At 40.1% G+C, this 26,268-nt stretch overlaps 1 protein-coding gene across 14 annotated transcripts in view; it reads right to left on the bottom strand.

Annotated features, from left to right (window-relative positions):
- The window catches only part of rapgef2 (Rap guanine nucleotide exchange factor (GEF) 2), a 95,457-nt gene that overhangs the window by 17,693 nt on the left and 51,496 nt on the right, over positions 1-26,268 (bottom strand). For 9 of the 14 annotated variants that reach the window (XR_005233562.1, XM_037977319.1, XM_017417459.2 and 6 more), the window contains 3 exons: positions 20,712-20,729; positions 5,102-5,233; positions 522-699 (listed from right to left, as the gene is read on the bottom strand). Coding sequence is in view for 13 of the 14 variants with exons in the window: in XM_037977319.1 (XP_037833247.1) it covers positions 522-699; positions 5,102-5,233; positions 20,712-20,729 (328 nt within the window). In the remaining variant the exon portion in view is untranslated. Of the gene's footprint in view, positions 1-521; positions 700-5,101; positions 5,234-13,011; positions 13,548-20,711; positions 20,730-26,268 lie in introns of those variants that run through there. The other 5 variants (XM_037977321.1, XM_037977323.1, XM_037977327.1 and 2 more) reach the window with 4 other exon arrangements.

Raw genomic sequence — 26,268 nt, 5'->3', positions numbered from 1 at the left:
GTATGTACAGCAGGGAGATCAGTAAGGATGGGGGAGGGGTTGGCACTCGCTCCTTCTCTCTATGTCCAATGCATCATCCTCGCCACATCCACATCAGCAGCTAAGCTCTGACTGTGTGCGCTTATTTTTTTTAACATGCCTATCACTAGCGTTGGAGTTGAGTCATAGCTTTAAGGGATATGATACGAAAAGCCTGATGTGGCTCTGAGAATTACTCGAAAGACAACAGCGCAAATGAGAGCAGCGCAGACTTTAGGCCAATCTGAATGTAGCTGATTTAAACAGAAAAAGGAGAGAGTCATTTCGTTTTATCTCATGAGTTTCCAAAAATACCCTGCTAATGAAGCATTTTGTGGCACGCAGAAAAAGTAGGTAGTTAGATTTAAAATAAAAGTGCACAGTCAATAATTTTGTGTCTATTTATAAGTGTCTTGAGGCTCAAACTGCTGTTAGTTTAAGTTCCATTTTTTATTAGAATATGAGCAATAGAGGGAAATAAAACCCTGAACTCGAGGGCTCACCAATGTCATCATCCGTCCTGTCCATGGGGTCCTTCTCCAGACAGTCCCGCACAATGTCCCGGCTCATGAGGGGGTCCGACGCTCGCTCGATGTCCTCCTCATCGTCGTCTTCCTCGGAGTCGACCGCGGTCTCCGGCAGGCCGCTCAGGTCCATGTCACCTGGCTCGTTCTCTGTGGCCTGAGGAAAGCAAAGAGATGAGAAATGAGTCTGTGATTAAAAACGAACACATGAGGGGAAAGTGCCAACTTCATCCAGCTCATCCAGCTTCATCAGCAGCTCAGAGCTGTCCAACAGCAAAGTCCGATATCTGCAGCGATCAGTCCAGCTCCTCCAGAGTCTATCAGCAACACATCGAACCAACTCAATTAAGCTACACGCTTATCACACTTGATCGCAGATACTAGAAATGCTTAGAGATCCTGTTTAGTACAACTTTTCAGCCATTTTGCAGGAGAAACATCACCTCTGACAGTCCATTTCCAACCAAATGCAGTGAGACTGCACAGATTTAACCCACTTTGTGAAATGAGGTATTGAGTACAGTATTAGAAAGACAGACAACACTGAATATCAAACAGTCTGCTATGCATAGTAACAAGCTAATTAACTGCCAACTTTCTTCTCCTCTCCCCCTCAGCAAACTCCACAGCCTGCCTCGCAGCCAGATCGCGTTCTTTGAAAGTGCAAGATGAAAAATGTGCGAAGACACAAAAACGAACTAAGAAGAGAAGTGAACGTTATGCAATTACTTGAGCACCACTAACGGGGTTCTTCTGCTGCTCCTATCAAAGAAAGTACATCTGTGCACGACAGAGGAGCCATACTGCTCGGTTCAGATGCCATGAAACGCTCTCACAGAGCAAAACCAAGGCAATTAAAAAATAATACAAAACAGAGCTCTGCCACCGAACAACAAAGAAATCTCTTACCAACACACAACGTCCAACCTCAAGCTTTTTAACAGGGAGAGGAGAGAAGGTTGCCTTAGCAAACTGGGCGCAAAATCTCAGAGCCAGACGCATCTTCGCTGCTCGGACCGCCAGCCTGCTTTAAATTTTTTAATGCCGAGTCTCCTTGCAGAGCCTCTCGCAGAGACCCCGTGTCATTTCTCCTCAAACGCCATGTGAAAAAGGTCATTAATGATTCAGAGTTTCACTGGCCATTTGGGCGTCACTGGTGCTCAATCTGGCAGGCGGAGTCAAGGCGGGGTCTACAGAGACAATGTCAGGAGTAAAAGTGAGACTTTAGGACAGAAAAGATTAAATAGGTGCTGCAAATACCTGGAGCAACTTAACTATAAACGTATAAATTAAAAGCTAGCTAGCATGAAAAGGCTGGTTCTTTGAAACTGAATCTTTTTATCGACCCTTTAAAGAGTGACTCATGAAACAGGTTCACTTCAGTTTAGACAAGAACAACATAAAACCTTTAAGAGACCGGAGTCGTTTATTGCCTGCTGCAGAGTTCATCTGTTATGAACATTAAATGTGGCAAATGTAGACTGATTAAACTGAACACAAGTGATTTACTCTGCGTTTAGATGCAGGTGGGCTGAGTCCTTTTGTTTTCTTGTGCCGGCTTGTTTTTATGTTATGCATGTATCAAAAATCCATAAATCTGCAGCAGGCATTAGGAGTCAGTGGCTAAGTCAGGTGCTGTTAATATTTCATGAGGGCTATTCTTGGATCAATGCTTTCAAAGGACCAATTTCATGATTTATTCAGCCACAAACAGGCCGCCGTGCTGACAGTGACATGAGGATGATGTGGAACTGTTCGCTTCAGCTGAAGGACGCCGTTATCGAAGCAGCAGAGGAGCCTCGTCGTTAAACCACTCGGTGCGCCCATCAATAATCTTTACCTGCTCCGCTCAGCATCTCCTTACCTTCGCATTAGCAAAACCATGAGAAACATGTCAACTAAAATTACAAATGAAACTGTGCTGTAATTATTTGTACCATTCACTCAAAGTGTTAGCCAGCCTGTTTGGAAAATCACTGAATATTTTTATATTTTTTTTAAGTTTTTAGCTTGTAAACTGTATTGTTGGCCATGAGCTAGAGTTAGGATTGGATTTTTTTCTACTTTATTTTAGCTTGCTTAATTTTCCTCCTTCAGAACATAATAAAAGAAACACTGCACTGATTATCATCCTCTTCAGTTTATAGTTTCATTCACATGGTTCCACAACACAATCTTAATGTGCTTTATACTTTATACAGAAATTCCTCTCCTGCAAGCATTTGGTCCTGTCTTTTTTTGTTTTTGCTATAAAATATCAGTAAATTCTATTTAACTAGAGCCATAAACTATCCAGTTTTGCCCATTTAATAACACCCCCACCATAAAAAATAAAAAATCAAACATTTCCAATTGATAAAACAGCAAAAACCAAAGAACTGAAATGAATCATCAGTGAGCTCAACAGTGATTAAAACATGCAAGACAAAGTGAGACAAAGGAGAAATCAGGGAAAGATACAGTGTTCAGAGACAGAGGACCCAAAGTTACAAGAGAAAATGTCCAGCCAAGAAGGAAGACAGGACTGAGTGTGATTCTGACAGAAGGAAATCAAGAGGCCGTCATAAAGCCGCGAGCAGATGGCGGTAAGACCGGGATCAGACCACACTGAGGACAGCAGAGCCTGTTTAACCTACCCAGCCAGCCAAAGCAAGGCCAAACATACAGTAAACACACCGCTCTGTGATATAACACACACAACCATCCAGCTGTACTCCAACAACCAGAACTAATGCAGAAAAATATGAGTCCCTAAGAGGTCTGAGCAAAACAAAGCCTTTGTGACTGAACGTGGCCTTGAGCAGAATCACAAGAACGCTAACAAACAAACACAGGAACAGGCACACAGCAGGTGACAGCATTAGCATCCAATGTGGTGGGCGTGCTATGTTAAGAGGATTAGTTGCAGGGTTTAGGCTAAGTCCATGGTCACGAGATTTTCTGTTTCTGCGTCCTTCTGAGCTGAATTGTTTTCTGACAAACCTAACACTTCATGATTATTTTTGCCATTTATTCATTGTTATTCTCACATATTGTCACACAAAAACAAAAAAAACTGTGAAGTTTGTAGGGATTTCAGTCACAGTTTAGCATAAAGTTATCACATGAGACGTCATGACTCCCTGGGAGTCCTGTACTTCTGCTTTGAGGTGATGACAGGCAGAAGTGGAGGCAGGATGTAGGCTGGACCACCTGCTTGCAGCCAACAGCCTTTCTGCTCACCACCCACTGAGCCGTGACAGTCTCCTGTCAGTGTCCCGTAGCCCTTCTGGCAGCAAAACCTTTGAATTAATGGCAGAGAAAATGTCCGGTTTAATGAGATTACTGAGGATTCACACAGGGATAGTTGTCATTTCGCCACAAGGAGGAGGATTTCCAGCTCGCTGGACATCAGTTTAGATTTTCTGCTTCATTTATGCACCCAGATTTCTGCTCAGAATAGGTCTAGACGTTTATCTTAATCTATAATATTCTTCTGCACAAGTTTTACTTTTCAGATTGAAGTTTAACAACCAGCTTTAAAAGGTGACACGAGGAGCGGTCAAAAGAATGCATTAAAGACACATTGAACATAATTCATGAACGGATGCCAAGTTCAGCGTTTGTTTGTTTACCAACAGAAACGTCCGAAGTGACTGAAAATAGATCACCAACAGAGACGCTCACAGAAGAGCTATTAGGGATGGAGACGTTCGACAGTTCTGATGTCCTGGTACGTATTTACACCCAGATTTGTTGAGCAAAGTATGCAAAGAGGTCTTTAAAACGATTTAAATTGAATAATGCCAATGGTGGACATGGTATGAAAGTATACAGACTCCCAACCACAAGTTGGGTCTACGACACTGCAACGGTCCAACTATAGATGCTGTTTCCAAAAAAAAACAAAACAAGAAAAGAATTCTAGCTCTGGGCCAACCCTCGTTTGGCCTAATCCAATCCAATAAGTAACTTATATAAGCAGCGTTTAAGCATATCACAGACTAAACATTCTGAGGTTTAGACTTGAGTCAAAAAGAACAACTTAAAAAAACTTTTAAACAGTAAACTTACCAGTCTAGCAGAAATTTTGCCAAAGCAGAGCTCTGTCTTTACGGCTCCACCCCCCTGCTTGATCCCTGATATTTATTCCTGACAGTCGTTTTTCTCCATATATCTATTTTCTTTCTCATTTAGTGTCTGATTCACTCTTATATTTCCACCTAAACATCATTAAGATTCTGGTCTTGTCTGATTTTGTCATCTTTATTTACCTACACAGGCGAGGCCCAGCCTAATGTAGGTCAATCACACGTCTCAAACATCCATGTTGTTTTCAGTGGATTGTTTACATTGAATGCAGACCCGTATATTGCTTATCAATATATCTGTAAAGCTACTGGAATAAAAGCCTTTAAACGGCACCGGTGATTTAGTTCAGAATAACCCTTTTTACGTATTATGAGTACCTTTAGGATGTCCTTGGCCCAAAGCAGACCTCACCGACTCAAAGGCAAACAATCCCACCGACTTCAGCGCCCAGGAGAGGCCAAGCCGGGGGTCCTGAGCAGAGCACTTACCTGGTAAATGTCTGACAGGCTGCTGCTTCCAGAGTCGCTGGTGATACTACATCCTGAGTGGCTGGAGGAGACGTGGGTCACCTGTGGGTGTAAGCCGTCGGCCAGGTGAAGTCTGCTGAAGTCTGCAGGGAGCTGCACACACACACACACATACGTACAACACACACACATATGGTCAGTATCAGCCGGCCCAGCAGCCACCGCTGGTCACTCACTCGTCCTTCAGGTTTTAAGCATATCAATTAATTAAAAATATGAACATAAACTTCTTCTCCCTACATCATGACCTCCCTTTGCACAGACAGGCCTCTTCCATGTCTGTCTTTAAATCCCTCCTGCAGATCCATCTCTTTTCTTTGGTCTTTGACACCATGTGAGACGTTCGACTTCAGTTTATTTTGACTGATTTTTATGTTCTTTTTATTATATGGCTGTTTTTATTGTCTTTTATTTTTTCTTCTGTACAGCACTTTGGTCCTGTAGTTGTTTAAAGTGCTTTATATATAAAGCTGAGACAAGATGATTTATTTCATTTATTATTTGTTGTTGGCAAACAAAGCAAATTTGGTGTTGTAAGGTAAACAGAAGTTTCTGTATTTATAAATGAACTTGGGAGAAAAAAAATCAAACAAGATTTAAATAATTCTGATTGGAAACAAATGTCAAAATATCTTAAATTACTAAATAAAAGGAATTTATTGCCTTTACTGTTATTCTACAGAGGTGGTGACGGAACATTAACCGAGCAAGAGTATTAATTAGTGATTCTACAGGAGCTCAGACTTACACACGTTTTTAATTAAACAAGAAAATGACTGAAATAAACGTGAAGAAATCATATGCTTTCACTGAATTAGTTAAACAACGTGAAGTTTAACGATGTCAGACACAAATAGAGGTGAGAGATCCTCACTTGTCACCAAGGTGTCAGTTTAAGAGCTCACTAAACCTGTTATTATGAAAATTAATGCGAGAAAGAAGAAAAAAATCAGACAAAGAAAGGTTTCCTGAACCTCAGAGTTCTAGGATTTGTGTAAAAACATGAATGTTGTGAAAATAAAAAACGTCTGTTCCTTCTTTTCCAGAACCGACTGCATTGAAACCACCTCCCTCCAACGATAAAACAACAAAACAGAATCGCTGCTTTTAGTACATCAAGGAGATTCCCTCATTAATTCTCGTACATAACTTGAATAAACTTAGTGAACATCAGCCACTAATGGGGAAAACCCCTCTGAGTAATTCATACTGCGTAAAGTTCTGTAGTTAAAAATACTGTAAATGAGCCGACCCACTCCTCTGTGGAGATGACCCGAAATGTAAAATACATCCCAAACCCAGCTGCTGGAAGGGTTTTATCAAAACAAGATAAAAACTGTTTGAGCTGCACAGTTATTTAAATAATTAACAGGATCAATCAGCAGCTTTCTGATGGTTTATTAATGGTTTAAAAGTCTGCAGGTTTATTCTTTTACTATTTCCAACAAATTTAATTCCACCCAAACTAATGCAGCTTAAGATTTTGGCAGGCCGGTGTCCTTTTGGGACATTATTTGTGACAATTTTTTTATGATAAAAAGCAGAATAAAAACAGATCAGTGGATACTTTTAACAACCTTTCATGCAGTCATTATCTAAAGTTAACTCAAGTTCTTCTCCAATTCTCCTGTTGCCAAAAATATTTCTCTACAATACAGAGTGTTTAAATTAAATCCTTTTATTTGATTTGAGTATCACAGGAGTGAATGATGAATTTAATCCAGCTGTCAGAACTGGTTCACGGGGTCTACAGACGTGAATATTTCATGGCCATATGTTTTATTTACCAAGATATATATTTGATATCCAGCAGGGAGAACATTTGCTTTGAGTCACTTTCAGCTCCACTTCTGGCTGTGGCAGATCATTAATATTACATTTTCAGACCCACAAGTCAAATTGGGCTGATTTAACTTGCCTACTTTAGGAAATCAGAACTAAACCTAAGTATCTGGAGAACGCTGAGTTTAGAATTGCTTGAACTGTATTGCTTTTCTTTTTTTTTTTACATTTCCTGGAAACTAAAATCTTCAATGCAAACTTTAGTAAGGTCTAAAGATGGGGGACATGTTTATAAGATTTGATTTTAGTCTAGATGTCATCACATTCCAACAAAAAGTCATCTATTCAGCTCAGTTTCACACACATCTGCATAATGGCCTAATTAAAGAGTTTTCAGATGGAAGGAAAAGTGCTATTATTGAGGAATATCTTCCAAAATGAAGGCTTGAAATTCACCACAATAAACTGAAGATCTTTAAAGCATTGTGGCTGTAAACTGATTTAGAAGTCATTTCTTTCTGAGCTGTTTGAGAGCAGAAACGAGAGGAAAAGTTGGATGTATCAATTCACCAAGTGTGGTCGTGTGTCAGTGTGAAGAGAGTGAGAGCCAGACAGTGGAGCTCCTCCAGCACGGAGGTGTGATGTGATTACACTGTGTCAAAGATTTCCATCACGTTTAATTATCTGGCTGGCTGCACCAACCAAAATGGTCGACCGGAGGGCCCAGTCAGTCACTAACCCCCCCCCCCTCAGGCTGCCATTTCCCATCCCCTTGTCTGGTTCACTTCACTCTGAATGCCTCCAGCTGAACTCAACGTTATTATAACCGGCTGGACGATGCTGTGTGATGAATCCTTCGTCGTCCGTCTGTAACTGAGCTGAAAGTCTTATCATATTTCCTTCACACGACTCTCATGGTGCTGTATTTCACACTAACCACAGATGTTAACGCTGATGTGATTATTTGCATACACAACTGAACATTTGTTTTCTACATCTGCTTCCTTATAAGCTCTAAGAGTTTTGTTTTTTTTTAAATTTAAGGATTGTACACAGGTGGCAGAAAACTTAGGATAGCATCTGACTGGGCTGAAACTGTTGGTGACCCAAAATTTTGAGACATTTGAGAGAAAATAGGCTGATTTTTCATTTCAGTCTCACTGAATTCTGGTTGAGACCCAGAAAGATGTGCGTCTGCGTTTTGAAAGGCTATTTGTTTAAAATTGTGGCCTGTTTTTGTGTCCATAACTGTATTCTAGGTCGTGAACATTATTTCACTGCTCATCTCCGCCCACATCATACCCACCCAGGCCCGCTTTGTGCCGCCCCCATCTTTATCATTTATTTCTACTGGAGTATATTTCTGAAATAAAGACAGGCAGATTTGGACCAGTTTTCTGTTTTGGATTTTATAGATACTGTTAATCATTAGTGTAGGACATTCAGGGCTGTGGCCTCAGATGGCCTCTCAAATTTATGGAAACTAAATTGAGAAGGATTCGAGATGGGTTGGAAATGCCCGCGATGACTCAGGGGACTATTCTGGGATTTGTCACAGATCCTTTTTGAACTTGTTCAAAACTAAAGCCTCAGGACTTCGTGCCTCCACTTCCAGAACTGCTGCAAATGTTTTGAGACATTTTAGAGACTTTTGCAGAAATCATGTTCACACCTCAGTGATTCTATCTTAATTGAAGCTGCAAGAACTTTGAATTTAAAAAAAAAAGACACTTGTGAGCTGCACTTCAAAATAAAATAAAATACTAAAATACAAAAACCTTACTTTGGCTGTTTACAGACACTAAATATGCATTAATCTGAAGTAAAATAGTTGCAATCAAACGCCTACATGTTAAAATATTATTTGCATAAAATATTTTTTAACAGCATGATTTTATTTATTTGTTTACTTATTTACTAATGAACAGGCTTTGGCATGAGTACCAACAGAGAAATGTCTTTAAAATAGTCTTGGTTTTTTTAAGTTTGGTGACAGAAACTAAAACACACAACAATGTGCAAAACTCACTCCTCATTTCTTTAGATTTTGCTTCCAAGGAGTCAAACTTGTAATCTTTTAAAGTGGCCTTGATTAATAGTTCTCCAGGCTTCTGAAGGTCTTTCAAAGTTTATCTTTAGACACAGCAAAGCATACTCTGACATACTCTTTGAAGGTTGAACTGATAAAATATTTCACATATTTTGGTTAAATAAGATGGATTTCACAGTAAACTACATTATTCTGAATAACCAGAGTACATTTGTGGTAATAGACAATATGGTCTTCAATAATTTTGTCAGTGAATAATAATAATATCCTGACTGGTTTCCAGAACAAGTTAAGGGGGGGATGTCAGGAACAAAGTGAGTGCAGGCTAGCTGGATAAAGGGAGGGGATAATAAACGCTTAATCCTTCCTCTCCGCTCATTTAGGTCATCCGTCTGTCAGTCAATAAGCCAGGATCCATTCAGTCCATGGGCATGTGGTGGTCCATTGACCTTTTCGGCCCAGTGGAATTCACACTGGGTCAAACTGGATACCAAAACAACACACTTGTTAAGCTTTTCCTATTGGTGCCCAATGACAAGGCCAAACGTGCACCTTGTTTTGTTTACTCCAATCGATTTGCAAAATCCATACTTTCATTCTGTGGTTCAAATCTGTTAGCGATATAATAAACATTAAAATGTCCTGGCTGTGATGATCATTCAACCTCTGATATGGCTCCTTGTACTCCTGTGCTCCAGATTCAATGTTCTCCTGCAAACAATATGAGCCCCAAAGAACCACAAGCTGAAAATACATCCAATCAGCCATCACGGGAGGATTAGACATTGCTCTAACGCTCAAGCCACAACCCTCAGTTCTGCTTACATGTGAGCAGATGTGGTGCTCCTTAAATTACGTTACAGACCTAATGACCTAGATTGCTGGGTGGAAGCACTGGCTGCCTCTCAATTTCTATACCTCCTATATGTGAAGTGAATAAATCAGTGCTGCTATACTAAATGACCCTTCCTGAGGGTGACTAGTATCAGCCAGTGAAGAATAGATCAAAGATTCAGCTCGCCAATAAAAATTGTTAAGTTAAATTGTTTCCTTAGATTGTTTCCTGTAGATTTAAATCATAGATAAAGACTTCTGATTTCAAGCAGCTCAATATTATAGTTGCACATGTGATGATAACTTTAAACACTTATAAAAATCGAAAACCATCAGTGCTGGAAGGCTAAGAGGGAGCACGCACGTTCTCTGACCACGGAGGGAGCTTCTCGTTTTCCTGAGCCTTTCGGATCAAGAGATTAAAATCCTTTTGGCAGCACGTCCGATTAAATGGGCTTGATACGCTCTTTGGACTTTCCCCTCATCAGTTACAGCACCACCAGTCAAGACCACACAAATCTGCAATCTGACTGGTGGAAATGACTTCTAACAAACGCACAATCCAACACACAATCACGACTGTCAATTTATGTCTGTTTGAATTAAGTATTGTGGCAGAACCAATCAATATACAGTATTTCTAAATATTTCAATGTTCAATGTATTTTTGTTTAATATTTTGATTATGTGTATGTCAGGTAAATAAAGACAGGGATGTTTAGTCTAAAATTAACATTTGGGGTCCCATCTACTGTATAGTAAGATTAGTTTTTAAAAAATCTACAAAAGAAATGTATATAACAGTGTTTATGGTAACTCTAGCACAAGCAAATTCAGTCATAAAAGGCAAAAAACCCTGAAAAATTAACATGAAATAAACTGTTGATGCAAGTCTAGTTGTGTCAAGTTGCAGTAAAGACAAAAGCAGCTCCAAGAACAAGAAAATTTTGATATTATAAGTAAACAACACCAATCATGAAACTGTTTTCAAGGCAGCCGATTGTGATGGAACTAAAATGTTGATGCCATTGCTGTAAGAAGCTCTGTTGGCCCGTTGGGGGAGTTTCCTGCTGGGATTTAATAATATTTACACAAACAGTCGTTTGTATGCAAAAAGCATGGGGAAACAAAAGTCAAATGAAGGGGCAGGGAGTCAAGTCAGAGAAATGAGAGCATGATGGAAGCTGCATAAATGAATTTTAAAACTTTCCCAACAGAGGAGCTAAACACTGCCAATCAATGATGTTATCCAGCTGTCTGGTTTACATGTTTTTAGTTTGAGATACATTTGTTGAAAACTATAATTGCATCTTGGCTTTAGACAGAATTCTATTCTGCCAGTAATACTTATATTTTTTTTAGAAATAAGGGCTACATGGCAGCTGTTTGTCTTTTCCTTATTAACAACGGTATTTAAAAGACATGAAAGACGTGTAAGTTTATATCACGAACTATGACAGAGTCAGTAAAATGTAATTTGAAGGATAAGATCAACATGAAAAAGAAAACAGCTCTCCATGTTTGCTTGTTAAGACCTACCACAGACCTGTGAGAATGTTATCTTGGCATTTTTTTTGGGAAATGCACATCAAAACAGATTAGCCCTCAGAAAGAACGGTTGCTTTTGACAGCAAATGTAAAAAAGAAAAAACCATGAAACTTGCTTGGTGTAGTATTTTTAGACACCCAATAGCAGTTTGAAAAAAAAAAAAAATCACAGTAAGCACTGACTTTATGTGAAGATTGTCAATGGGCTCAGTATCCTGCGGGCCTCCCTGGGGGAAGCAGAATAAAGTGTGAGAAAGGAAGACGGGATAACTCATCAACAGTGACACATCTATGGCTATTACAGGAATATTAAGGTGATTTTTTTCGCTCAGCATCTGTGCACTGTAACCCAGGAACGGTCCATCAGGGAGATGTATAGCCCGCGCGTGTGTGTCTGCGTGTGTGTGGTCCTAGTGCAAGAGTGATGCCAGCGGCGCTGACAGTCGATCAATCCCTTTACTGTTCAAGTACAGATCATCTCAGGCCTTCGAGTGTCTGCAGCAGCCGGCTGCTTCCAGCACCATGGACAGCACCAGCAGCAACCGGCCGAGCCATTTCCACTGGTGATTAAAGATAAAAGAATAATAAAAAGATATAATTACTCTAATTAGGTGTGTTCTTTTAAAGTAAATTGAGCTAATTTCTGTTTAAAGATAATTAATTTTACATGGGCTGGTAAATTCCACTGTGGAGTAAATCTAAATGTTTGGGAGCTTCATCTCCACACTCTAAGAAATGAAATGCTGGAATTACTCTCCTCAGTTGTGTCAACTGGTTCCACTAAGGTTGGTAGTTTAAACGTAAAAAAAAGGAATGAATACCTGAAGCTTTGTCCTCACCAAATAATGAATTTAGACAATTTGTCATTCTTCCAAAAGCAGTGGGGAAAAAATAGCTCAGAGTTCATTTAAAAAACAAAACAAAACAAACAAACAGAACCCCTGTGGTATCAAAGGTAACACACAGGTGCAAGTAAAGCACCTTTACTCAGTAAAAGGTATAGTGTATTTCAGGAAAAGTGGTTAAGTTGGTTTTAATTAAAATATTTAGCTGCTTTAACATCTTTTATTGCTTTAAGGCAGCAAAATCAGCTTTTTATGATAGTTTAAAATGAACTAAAACTGTTATAATAAAGATAAAACAACTGTGTCATTTAATCAGCACTCAGATGGTATTTCTTAAAGGACAGAAAACAGCCTTAATAAATCCTTGAAAATCATTTTCCCTCTTAAATACTGTTGTGGGCTCATTAATAAGGACCTTCTTGTCTAGTGTGTTTCTGGTAAATTACTGCTGATATTGTCATACATATCATTATGAGTGGGAGGTGGCCAAATGGTTCCTTTTTTTAAGACTGAATTTATCAGATGAAATCCGCGGAGCTTTTAATATTTACGTAAGTGTGCGCGAGTCGGTGCCAGTGAGCACATGGCGGACGTTTCTGGTCCAACACACTGACACACATCTGAGGCAACAACCAGCCTCTGATCTGCTCATTCTGCTTTCTGACGCGTCCTTCATTCATCTTACCCAGGCTCGATAGAAATCTGATGCACGTCCATTATAGTGCCAGTAATCATATCTGCAGGGTCATAAATTAAAGAAAAAAAAATAAAAAAGATGGAGAGAAAACCTTTAACGTCGATAGGCTACTTACCGGGGTTTTATCTTGCTGGCTCGGGACTCCATTGCTGTCTGCTGCTGCTAATGGTTTCATAATGAAAAAATATTCACCGGGGTGACATCTAACATCTCAGAGCTGCTCTATGCCACAGCGGAGACCCCCATCATCTCCCCTCCCTCAGCTGCACCGTCTCTCTTCACAGTTTTGGGAGTATCCGCTGTTTCCTTCCCTCCTTGGGCCTGATCGGGCTCTCCAAAGCAACGACACCACCTGCGTTTTATTCCAGTCAAAAGAATATATACGTGACTGCTTCCCACAGATATTAAAACCACAGAGGAGAAGGTAGATCGAGAGGGAAAATGATATCCTTTTATCCAGGGAAAGGGATGCTGTGCTGCTTCCTGCTCTTGACGATCAAATCTCCAGTCAAAAAATCAAAAAAACAGAAATCCGGAGGGAAAAAAAAAAAAGAAGAGGAAAAATGGCTGACAACACTTTCACTCACGTTTCTCTCTCTCCGCCTTTCCTCTCTATCTCTCCTTCTCCCTCCCTCCGACGAAAGTGAAGCAGCGCACACAAACGCCTTTGTGCACCATCAGATTATAACGCCCGCAGCCTCCGCGGAGCTTCTGCGCGTTAAACCCAGCGGTTTGTTTGTATGTGTGTCAGGGGTGGAGGAGGGGAGGAGGGGAGGAGGGGAGGAGGCGAGGAGGTGGTGGGTAGTAAGGACCTCCTCCCTGCCCGACAGTGATGCTGTAAGAGCGGCTGTGGCTGTGCTCTTCTGGGGTGGGGGCTGACAACACCCCCAATGCAAGGCACAGAAATGGAAAGAGGAGAAGGATGGATGAGAAAATGAAAGAGGATGAAAAAGCTTAAGCCCAGACAAAATCTGATAGACAGAGAAGTAGTAAAAAATCATAGAGCAGACAGATGGATGGATGATAGAAGGCTGAAGAGACGGATGGAGGAGAGGAGAATAGACAGAGGAAGGCCATCATCACTCTCTTTTTCTACAAAACAGCAGCTGGAGCTGGTTGGCATAGTAACGGATCGCAGGAAAGCCATTTCCTGGGCGGGGAAGTTGTAGCACTTCCTCTTGAGAGAGTGAGTAAGAAGGTTGATGGATAGTGAGGGAGAGCTACATGGAACAATGACGAAAAAATAAAAAAGGGACGAAGGAGCTGGAATATAGAGGAAGCCTAGACTGGCAGCAACGATGTCACACTGTCACTCAGATGGAATAACCATGGCAACTGTGTGAACACGAGCCCCACTCCCCCTCGCACCCATCCAGCCCCCTACACACCCTCCAGGGCCTTCAGTTGCCGTGGCAACGGAGGCAGCGAGACATGCCGAAATAGAGGAGGGAGGGGTGGAGAGAGGATAACAGAGACAGAAAACAGTGGCAGCAGACTGTACCACTTCACCTTCACTCAGGTGAGCTACAATGAGCTGCAACGTCACCGGGAAGGCTCTAAAAAACAAATGATTTAACTTCATTTTCTTATTTATAAGGCAAAAGAGACAAATGTGTGTGTGTGTGTGTGTTCAAGTGGGAGGTCTGTGTCTTTGGAGATGCTGGATATCAGAGAGGCAGAAGGTTCCACTCAGGATTACCAGCAGTAAGAAGAAGACGACAAACCAAACTGGTTAAAAGCCTAGAATTCCTCAAAAATTTCATTAAAATCTGTACCGCGGTTCATGAGATATTTTGCTAACAGTTAACGCCATAGTTTTAAGGAAAGATGTCCTGAAATTGAATGTGCTCAAATCACGTGTTGAGGACGATGCTCAGCTACTACCTCGCCAAATTTAAGCTCAACATCTTTACAAATGACTTAGTTAGAGCCTTTTTTGTGTCTTCTACAGTCAGTTGGCTGTGGCGGCCATCTTGAATTGGGGTGAGTCCAAAAGCTGATCAGTTGTAGATGTCAACCCAATGAATGCATTCTGACCGTTTCATTAAAATCTGTTCAGTGGTTCATAAAATATTTTGCTAACGGTGCAGCCATATGAACCCATGCACACACAGCGGGCGATAATGAATGTTCAAGGTCCAAACATGGCAGCAAAACTTCAAACCAGCTTGGATTCACAGGACAACAGAATCTAAATCTCAGTTCACGAAGAATTCACAAAGAACAAAATAACCGGCTGTCACAACGGACTCCTTATCTGCACGAGACAGAAAACCTGAAACTGTCCACGTGACAACCATTTCTTATTTGTTTTGCTTATAATTCTGTTGTCATGCCATTTTGAAGGATTGTTGACAGCATCAATCATTTTTCTATCTTTTTATCAGTTATTTTCTTGTCATATCGCTGCTTTAGAAAACAGAGACAGCGCTGAGATTTCACAACAAAAATCGGATCCGTTTACTGAACAAAAATACTTTAAAACACCAGTTTTTGGTTTAGTTTTAGATATGCTTTTGAACAAACCACACGATCTGAATCAGAATTTGTACACAGCAAGTTGTGATGATACATCTTCAGTATTTTAGATTAATTGAGAGTTTCTACAGTTAGATAAAAAAGGAAATCAATGAGAGTAATCCTGAACAGCAGCAGTTCATAACTGATTCATGTGGTGATTTCCAAGCTTCAAACCTAAATCGTGTATTAACAAAAAATGCAATCACACAAAGATATTCCCTATGCAAAACCTGTTTCTGCATATTATCACAGCCCATTTAAAAACTAAATATTACCAAATCAAACAACAATTCATTTGACTCATTTGTAATGTATGCAGACAGCTGAGGCTCAAACCTTTGAATAAAAATAGCTCTGGCTCAGACAGACAGAAAGAAGCGTAGTACGAGCTGGTTTTGGAGCAGCGGGGGGAGGTGAGTGGGAGGCGGAGAGGGGTGTGAGAGAAGCCTGGAGACCCTGGATGACATCACCCCCACTGCCCCAAAGCCATGATGTAATGTTTCAAAACAACAAAAAAGCTCAGGTGCTCCGCCGAGCAGCCCAGTCGTTAATGTCTCCAACAATTGCCCCGAGGGGGGGAAAAGAGGACTGGAGCATCATTACATCACCGCGGCAACGAGACTGCGCCTGGGGAATATCAAAACCTCCAGCCCAACCCCCCTTATTTAAAGCCTTCTAGGAACAATCAAGGCGATTAATCATATTTTTACTGACTAATCACGAGCTAAATGTGAAGGGAAAAAAGCAGGAGAACATCGATCCTCCAGGATTGTGACAGTGACGTGAAAAACACCACCTGAGAATCACATTAATGCTCTCATGCTTGGTTGTAGCGTGTGCTAAGTGCAGAAGATGGTGGGGGTGGCCTCATGTGTCATTTGTAAACAGACTGCTAACTCGGCGTGATCAGCAACGCCACGCATGGTGTTTTGCTTGCTGATGCAAAGCATGGAAGCAATAAAAACCTAATTACTCTTCTACATGAGACACCCGCGTGTAAACACGTGACCCACAGAAACGCATGGATGTGGCTGCAGCTCGATAACACAGAAAGAGATCATTTTATTTTATGGTAACCTTTTTAAACAGCACAACAGTTCATATATTTAACAGAGAACTATAAGATTTGTTTGCATCTTTTTCCTCTACAGCGGACAAAAGAAAGTCCTTTAGCTGGTAAAGTGATAAATACGTTTCTTTTTAATAACATTTTTGTTATTACAGCACAACTAAAAATGTATTTTCAAACTGGGATTGGGCCTTTTGTTTATACTAATTCAAAAACAGACACTAGGCTGAATTATACCACAGTAAATACCACATCATAGCACAGTGGTTTCCACAGTTGGGGTCCTTAGATAATCTCCAGATGATAACTTACATTTAAAAATGATACCTGATACATAAGACGTCTTATTACGTTTTTAAAGACGATACTGTGAATGTTAAGACTGTTTATTTGGATCATCAGTAGTTTCTGTTCATTTAAATCAGAAATATGTGCAGTCACAAGCTTTTTGTGGGTCTGGAGCTCAAAGGTTTGGGAACCACAGTATAAGATGTTAAATTTATTTTAGAGGTTTGATAGTTGGAATGTTACGCCTTATAAATATGTTTATTGTGTTGAAGTTTCGTTTTCAATCTAAACAAGGTAAAACTGCACAACAGTCCGTGATGCAAATTACCAAAGAGGAGTCAACAAAAACACTTTAATCCAACAGATTGCTAAAATTGGACCATATACAACTTTAACTTCAACAAAACCGTTGTTGGCAACTATTTCATGAGCATATGGCTGAAAAAACCCAAATGAAATAAGTCTTCTGATGCACACACAGTGGCCATTTGATGACCAAGCTTGCATACTTTGATTTATTGATCGTGTCTAACCTTGTTCAGTGAATTTGCTTGTAATCCAACAGAAGGCCACATGCAGAGGGAAACATTAATCAATGACATCGGTCTCATTACGACGGCTCTAAATAGCATTGTAAGAGAGAGAAAGATGATCTAATAAAGAGACTCCATTTTCATAGCTGCTAGAGCCCACGGGATTACTTCATTTTTCAAGATGTTGTCACCTGCGTGCTGCCCTGAAAATAATTTGATAGAAACGGGAGCTGCCAGGCACGCCTAAAAGATTACGCTTGTAGGTTCGTGGGGCAAAACATCTGTCGTACCTGCTCACCTGCTAAAAGGTGCATAAATCAGAGAGGGGGAATGAAATGAGACGCACAGTGCCGAGTTGGTGAGTGAGTGAAAAGTTCATCAGTAACTCCAGGTTTCCGGATGGAGTTATAGACTAACTGTGGAAGGTTATGAACTGGAAGGCTTTAATTTCACAATAAACGGCAGCGGAAGGAGCTACAGAGTCAGCTACACCATTCAGGCTTGTGTTAAAGATAATCTTTAACAGCTGACGCAAACTGTATGAAGTAAACAAAAAAGTACAAGACTGGGACCAACATTTAAAAGATATTGCACAGTTCCTTTCAGGAAAATTCATTTAAATGAAGCAAAATCCAAAGCTTATAAGTGTCTTCATATTATAATACAAAAAATATAAAACGAACAATACAGGGAGTGTCAAAATGCCCCACAACTTTGACCTCATACTGGATTAAAAAAGTTGACTTTCTTTACGTGTTCATGTCTCCAGCATGGCCACAAACATCACTGCCTACAGTCTATGTAAACAGTGCAGTCATGCTTTTAATCAGTCTATATTAATATACTCAGGTAACCCAGATTTTAACAATGGCAATAACAAAAAAAAACTTTGACACTGTTTGTTTTGGCTACAGCACTTTACTTCCTCTTCTGTAAAACAACTTTAACAATCAAAGCCTGTTGACAAGTATGAGGAAGAGGTGGCAATTAATGCAATTAGCACGAAAGTGTGTCAGGTCACATACACAAATACCTTTTGGTGAGTAAGACCCGCCCATGTGGAAGTATGTATTTACAAAAACCAACTGAGACACAGCTGACTTGTCACTAAGTGATGACATCACGTTAAACTTGTGATTATGTGGCGACGCGACGTGATTATAGACGGTTGACACTGCTGACTTGGTGAAAGTCGGCTCTCAGGGGGAAGATGGGGGATGAAAAATGACGTTAGACCACCAAGCATCAACCAAAAGATAGCTGGTCGGAGCCCATACCATGCTCCAACAGTCTGTGGGTCATCCTCAGAGGTTAAAGTCTGGGGTTGGGGTCAGAAAACTATACGCTGCCACAGGTTAAACATACTCCAGTTCCCTTTGTTTGACGTGGATGGCGCCTCTGACAAAACAACAACTGATAACTTGTCATTTCATAAACCATGTGTCCACACTTCCAAGTTGGTTTTGGACCATTATTAGTTTTGACTTGTTGCTATTGGCTTCTAACGTAACAAGTTTGTGAGATGTTTTATTAAAAGTCAAGTTACATGCATGTATATCAGAGTACTGACCCGTTAGAATACATTGACAAATTTAATTGTTCTCATGAAGCTCCGCCTCACATTAGCCTAATAATAAAGGGCTCAAACAGTCCTGCTATCATTTGTTTATAGATTGATTTTCATTACATTTAAGTGACACAAATGAGACAAAACAAAGAATTGTGCAATTGTCGCCATGAAGGCTCATTATCATCAGAATAAATGTCATCTGTCGAGCCTTTTCAAAACACTCTGCTCCCAAAAAGGTCTCCGAATGTTAAAACTGACATGAAAAGCTCCTGAAATGTCAGGATATTCTCTGACACTGGTGGACAGACGAGCCCCAGCCTGTAAATAAGTAGCTTGTTTTACTTCCTTGCACCAGCCACAGTTTCAGCTGGACTACGAGCCTGAACCGTATCCAAAAATATCTGCTCCATTTATTTCAAAGCTAAATGTTTGATTTCAAACTATTAATATCTACAAACACTCATGTTGCTTTTGTTGTCGTGCTGAGAAAGAGACACGAGATGTTCAATTCAAGGACACAAAGGAGGCATCAGATAAATAAGCAGCTTCAAGTCAAAATGCATATCTACATTCTGCCTAATAACACAGGAAATAAAGGTATAATGCTTTCCGTCAGCAATCAAAAATCAATTCCTTATCACCACTTTCACTGAGTTAAAACTGATTTAAGATCAAAAAAGGTCACCCCAATTTTCAAATGGGTAATTTAAAAAAAAAAACAACAATTTGCTGGTGCTGCCTACCTAAATGAGAAATATTTTCAGGCTAAAAGCTCTATAGTTCATCTGAATATTTTGGAGACAGAGAAGCCACAGATAAGACGGGAACGGAAACGGCAATCGTACAATGAACTGTTTCTGCTTTAATCGCTGCAGTTGCAACACAAAATCTATTCAACGCCGAGGCTTTTGTAACCCGGCGCAGCTGAGGCAGAGCAGGTTGTCACAAAGGACAGCTCTAAAAATAGGAGCACGGCTTTTCTGCAGCCGAGAGTGGCAGGTTTGTTCTCTCTGCGTCTATCAGCAGGTACGACCGCTCAACCCTTTGAGCTCTTCTCAACCTCTCCCTCGTCAGATTTTTTTTTCCACGCTTGATTACTGGAGGACCCCGATGAATTACAGAAAAATATTAATTATGTTGCAGATCTCTTGGTATTACTGCACCTTTCATAACTACAGCTTATACAGAGAATTGTCGGGTCGTCGTACAGCAGTTTTATGGTTTTAAAAACCATCATAAATAAAAGAAATCTTCCAGCTGTCACCACTGAACAAGAGCCAACACGACCGCAGCAGGGACAGTAATAACCCAAAGAGCCTAAAGACAATCATTATCATTATCAAGCACATAAATGGAGAAAAAACAGTGCATCTCAATCATCTAAATTGTTGCCATTATCTCACTTTACTGCCCTATAAGCTCTACCAGAGTGATGCTTATCATTCCTCTGCCATCACCAATGTGATGAGGTTTGCTTTCAACCAAACAAGTTGATTCTTCCCAAATCACAAACAGGATAACATAGATGGAAGCAGCAGAACAGGGATGGGGAGGTATTTTATCAGGACTGTTAATACGAATTCAATTCATTTTGTTGTTGATATTGTGGTAATAGATTTGGAGAGTGGAGCAGGCTTCCCTCTTCGTCGTTATCAGCACCCGTGCCCGCAAATGGAAGGTGTTTATTGAGGAAGTCTGCTAGCAGCTACAGATAGGACGAACGGAGGAACAGATAAAGCTACCTACCAGCACGAGCACAAACACGGCATAGCTAGAAAGCACAACGAGCAGAAGACACACAACACAAGAAACACTGCTGTTAACAGATACAGTACCTGAGGTTTATTGCATTCCTGGAAGCCAAGTTAGGGAGCGAGCCATGAAAGGAAGCAGAGGAGACGACAGAGTTATCAAACATGCCACTTGCTAGTCGAAGATGTGAAATACTGCAGGTGAAAGCGTCCCCGACATGCTGAAATAAGGTTTTCTGCATCACGCAGAGTTGAAAAATCTCACACATACAACTGAATTATTGGTCTGCGGTGAACATCGTATGATTCAGCAGGCCTTCGTTTTCCTCAACAAGTCAGGAACAACCTGCAACAATCTTCTCCAAACATTTGAGAAAGCAGTGAAAACTGACTTTAAATTAAAAACCACACTTTTAACTTCACTGATTTCACATCCAGAAAAACTTCCCTTTGATTCTTGATAAAGACATCGAATTACAGTTTTATGACCAACACAACACTTGTGTAATCAAGCTTCTTATTACTGAGAAGCCAATAATGTGGTCTAAATAAGCTGCAACAGACTTTTAATCAGACGGTACAAGCAGCAGAATATTTCTTAATGAACAGACACAGTAAATTAATGTTATGCATTAATTGCAGGAATGATACTGTTGATTTACCAGAAAAAATAATTATCTAAAAGTATGAATCCCATATTTACAGAGCAAAAGCTGACAGATAAAAGTTCATGCTTGGCACTAAAATACACATTTGAAGAGTCTTAGTATTAAACTATTTTTATTAAGAATAACAGCATTAAACTGATATTTATCTCTGGTTTTTTCAAGGAATTTGAAGGTTTGAACAAACAGGATATGATGTTTTAATTTGTGATGTAGCATTAAACAAAGGAGAATAAACGCAACAAATAATATTACTGGGAGTTAATGGTAAATGGGTTTATGCCTGTTATAAAAGAGATTCAAAACTACTTAAGACACTGAAATTACTTGATAGTGATGGGCAGCTTTACTTTAAATATAAAAGGGGATTTATTTACTCAAAATAACATTTAAAGATCATGGGATGAGTTATAAATGAATTTGTTCAGACACCAACATATTATCTAACATTAATCTGTTCAACAATAAATAGGATGAGAGAAGAAGAAAGCTAACTATTTATTAAAGGAAATCAAAATATCAACTTACTGTCATATTAATGAGTCTGATTGTTATTACCTAAAACAACATGGACCTGGTAAAGGGTCTGGAGGTCGATTCATCCTGTTCCATTCATGCACCGCTAAGCTAACCGTCAGTCAGGTGTGGCTAACATTAAAGCTAATGAAAGTGTTACCTAAATGTTTGAAGAAAAAAAAAGAGAGAGAGAGTTAAAAACCCATTAAAGTTTCAGCTTTTGTAGATGGAATTACTTTCATGCTGCAAATTTGATAGAAAATCAATTAAAGTTACAGGCTGTCTGACAGGTACATTAAGAGTCAGGGAGGATGAAGGTTATGTCAAGTAAAACTGTGCTGAACAGGAAACTCCATACTTTTCTCTGGAACAAAGGGGAGTCTGTGCCTCCTCTGTTAAAGCCTTTATTGTATAAAACTCTCTGTCTACAGAACGAAGGCAGATCAAATCTCTACCTGCCTTCAGAACCAGGCACAAGATTTCTCTCTTTGCGGCGGTGTCGGATATTTGTCAGATATTTTCTTGTTGTGGTTCAAACCCATCCAACCAAACCGGCACTTTTTTCTTTCTCGTAAAGAAGGTTAATAAAAGTACTGTAAAATTAATGTTTTGTGACAATTAAGTACATAAGCACCGAAGGACCATTACTACCATTACATTCATTTATTTTTGCTCTGTATCTTGTCACGCAGATTTAAAATAATTGGCATCCTGTAAAATTTCTTCATTTTTTTTTAGCTATTTATTACAATTCTGTGGCACATGATGTACAATGATTTCTGTAAGTGAGTGCTGATGGACAAATTGGATGTTGTGGGGATTAAAACGGCAGCTCTCTGGTTTTGGGGCAGCCGCCTGGGTGGAGAAAACAGTAAAACCAGTATTGATTGCTTTCCTCCCGCTGCGTATAAAATTATACGGCATCTGTTTGGGGCCTTTGGGTGGTTCTGCTGGACACCAAGTTAACCCAGAGGATGAATATTACTCATCTGCTCTGAGAGGAGAATCTCACCAGGGCTGAGGAGTTTAAATGTGAATTAAAGGAGGAAAACAATACCGGTCAAATTCAAATAATTATTATTTATTCTGTGATGTTAAGTGTTGCCATGTAGCAAGATGTCTGAACGGTCGCCATGTTGACATTTCATCTCAGACTGAGTGACAGACAGAATCTGCACAAAGACGAAGTGAGTGGCTCAATGAGACATCAGAGAGAAAATCGGTGTGTGTGTGTGTGTGTGTGTGTGTGTGTGTGTGTGTGTGACAGGTCGACGGCTCAAATGGCTGGTGATATTAGAAGAAGAGATAATGCCTGTGAGATAAGGTGTAAAATGGAGAGCAACTAAGAAATGGAGATTATGAGCGTTTGTGAAGAGGAAAATAAAAAGATCAAGTGTGTGTGTGTGTTAACTCTCTGCTCTGAGCGCACAGAAGGCATGTGTTGAATCCTAAACACGGTCTTCATTCATGGCCATGATTTATCCATGGAAACTGACTTATATTTTAAATATTTATCTTTATCCTCAAACGCCAGAACTGCCTGCTTTGTTTCTTGTGATGGTAAACTCCAAATGTTCCTTTTCAGGCATTTTTGATCAGCACATGGAAGAACCTCACTGAGGTACAAGAAGATACAACTTGGCTCGTAGCTGGAGGGAAGGTAAAAGAGCTGAATGACTTAAAGTCAAAGGATTTCACCAAAACAGAAAATTAGAAGTGAAGCTGCAAAGACGAAGAAGCTGAAACAGTGAAACCTAAGTTTGTTGTTAGAGCTTCTACTGTACTTTTATTGGTGTACAGAAGGAAGAAAGTCAGGCGTTGAGGTGCAACTTGCACTTCAAACTGTTGTAACGTTTTCATAATCACAAAGTTAATTTGCTGTCCTCAGACACATTCAGTATAAAATATTTAAGCTGGTTTGTTTTCTTTGATCAACACTGCAATCCCCTCCATTCTCTGCAAATCAACATGAAAACTCTTTGGTGAGTTTAAAAAAAACCACTGCTGTCTCCAGATTTCTGTTCTTATCACAGAGTACATGTCAGCTTCGATATGCTCTGAAACAGACAAATAAAAGATCAATAACCCACACTAAACTCTAAAAAATAAACACACAAGTTTTTTTTGTTTTTTTGCTGTTCCTAATCTCTGGTTTTATGGAGAACAATGTGCTCTATTGTACTCTACAAAGTGCATTATGTAAGGAAACTCCATCAGCTAATGGATGTTTATGTTAATCCCATTCAGTCCTCAAATTAAAGTTATTGTTCCAACAGGTCAAAATAAAGCCATTAATTTGCTTGAATGCTGCTCTGAGGCCAGGCTGTGTGTTTAGTTGTTCAAAGAATTATATCTTGCATTATGTTTGAACCCTGAGAGCCAAATAAACTTAATTTAATATGGATAATAGGTCTGCTTTCAGTGATGATGGCGTGTTTAAGTCTCTCCCAATGGGACTGCCAGTGGCGGGTTGGCATTAAGCTGGTACTCCCCAGTAACAAACAACAACCGGACTCCTTCAGAGGGTTGTTCAGGGACGATAAATACTCGCACGGCAAACAATTTGTGGCCTCGGAGTTATAAAACAACGTCAGGAACTGCTATTCCAGAATCTAATGCAGCACTGATAACGATGGCTGTCTCATCATGCTAACTGAGGCACCAAAGTTTCAAAAGTTTTCATTAGCTCTTTCAAAACAGGAGATTTATGTCAGCTTTAACAATAAACACAATTTAAAGGAATCAAAATCAGTTATTCTTTACTCTCTAAACTGTATGGTTGGCAGTTATTCCATAAAACATAGAAAGGGGAAAATATTTATCATCGTTTTTCCTTGACGAAGAGGTGTTTAAAACCACCTGAACAAAATCAAATGATAACCAGTCTCCTTTACAGATGATAGTTATAAAACAAACAAAGAACGCTTTTACATTTGTAAAAAAACTAATTTCTCGTTTTATATTTGACTTTTAGGCAAAGTAAGAGCATCAGTTTGGATATTTTATTTCTACTGATTAACAGAAGAGTAATTGTGCTTTTATCTAACTGGGAATAAATTGTGTTTCCAGAGAGTCAGACATCTGTGAGGTTAAGGTTTTAGTTGCTCTACAGAAATGTGCCAGCCTTTAAAGTGGGTTTTTATAAACATCAGAGGTATTTATATTTAAGGTGATGCAATGCTGTATATTTGCATGCAGAGACGTGTCACTGAGGCTGATCTTTCAGCGGAGCGACCCACACGTTCCTGCACTAATTGGAGGTGTATTTAATTGCACCGGGAGGCATGTAAAAATTGAGGTTACAGACTGATCTGCATTCACATGTTTGGCAACATCCGGTTCAAGTTTCCACGTCTGGCCTCAGATTCTCCTTCACAACAGTGACTAAGACGAACAGCCTTCTTGCTGCAGGAGAGATTTTTTAGATTCCAAGAATCTCCTCGCTGCATTTCTCACCTCTTAAACACGCCTCGGGGAAGAAGAAGGAAACATCTGAGTTGTGTCTGGAATTCTAAAAGCTGGAGATTAGCTATGTCAGCTTAGCATTCGCTCAGATTCAGCGCCGCTGTCACTCTGCTCCCCTCCTTGTCAGCAGCAGCAGCAGCAGCGGCGGCAGGGGCAGCGGCGTACTGCTGCTCTCGTTAACTTTGCTTCCTACTGTACTTCTAAACGCCCTCAAACAGAGCCCATTTGGGACTGCTGGTTGCCATGGTGCCGGCTCCATCCTTCCCACAGGAGCGCCACTGGAGCACAGAGAGTTGAGAGAGTGTCAGGAGACATCGGGCCATGAGAAAGTTCAGTTCAGTCGTGCATACCGAAGAACCAGAACGTCTGAGTTTAGGGGTCAGAGGAGTACAGTGGAGGGAGATGATGGTTCTCCTTTTTGAGCGTAACTGTTTGACAATGTTCAAAGAAGAAAAAAAATGGGTACACTTAGCAGCACACCCAGGGGAGTAACGAGAATGAGGAGAATGCTGTGAAACTATGTAGGACAGGAAACTGTGCAGAAACTGCTGCATGCTGGGTATTTACTTATTTTGTTGTGGCTCCTTTTCCCAGGGAGAGAAGGCAGACAATCCTGGTGCAACACACCCCTCTGCACTGGACACACAACAAACTATCTGCAACTTCAAGGAAAACCTAAAAGACATTTCTTCAGGGCTGAGCCACCTTTGTTATTCTTACTTTAACACCACTGAAGTCACAAAGGACAAAAAAAATCAGTGCAGCACAGCCAAAGATAATGTCTTTCTTGTCATTGTGTGATCGTTTCAACACACAATGCAACCTCATCATTATTAAACAGAGACAGGAATCACAATTCGATCGGAGGACGATTCAGAGGGCTGTGATGCAATTCTGAAATTATTATCAGGTGTTCAGGTTTGTGAATAAACACCAGGAAGCAGCTGGTAAGCTTACGATGTTTCTTCAAAACACTGACTGAACTACAGAGACAG

The sequence above is a fragment of the Kryptolebias marmoratus genome, linkage group LG9 (genome assembly GCF_001649575.2).
Source record: "Kryptolebias marmoratus isolate JLee-2015 linkage group LG9, ASM164957v2, whole genome shotgun sequence".
In the NCBI taxonomy this organism is placed as follows: Eukaryota; Metazoa; Chordata; class Actinopteri; order Cyprinodontiformes; family Rivulidae; genus Kryptolebias; species Kryptolebias marmoratus.
The sequence above is the reverse complement of the archived record's forward strand: the minus strand, read 5'-3'. Positions and strand labels throughout refer to the sequence as shown.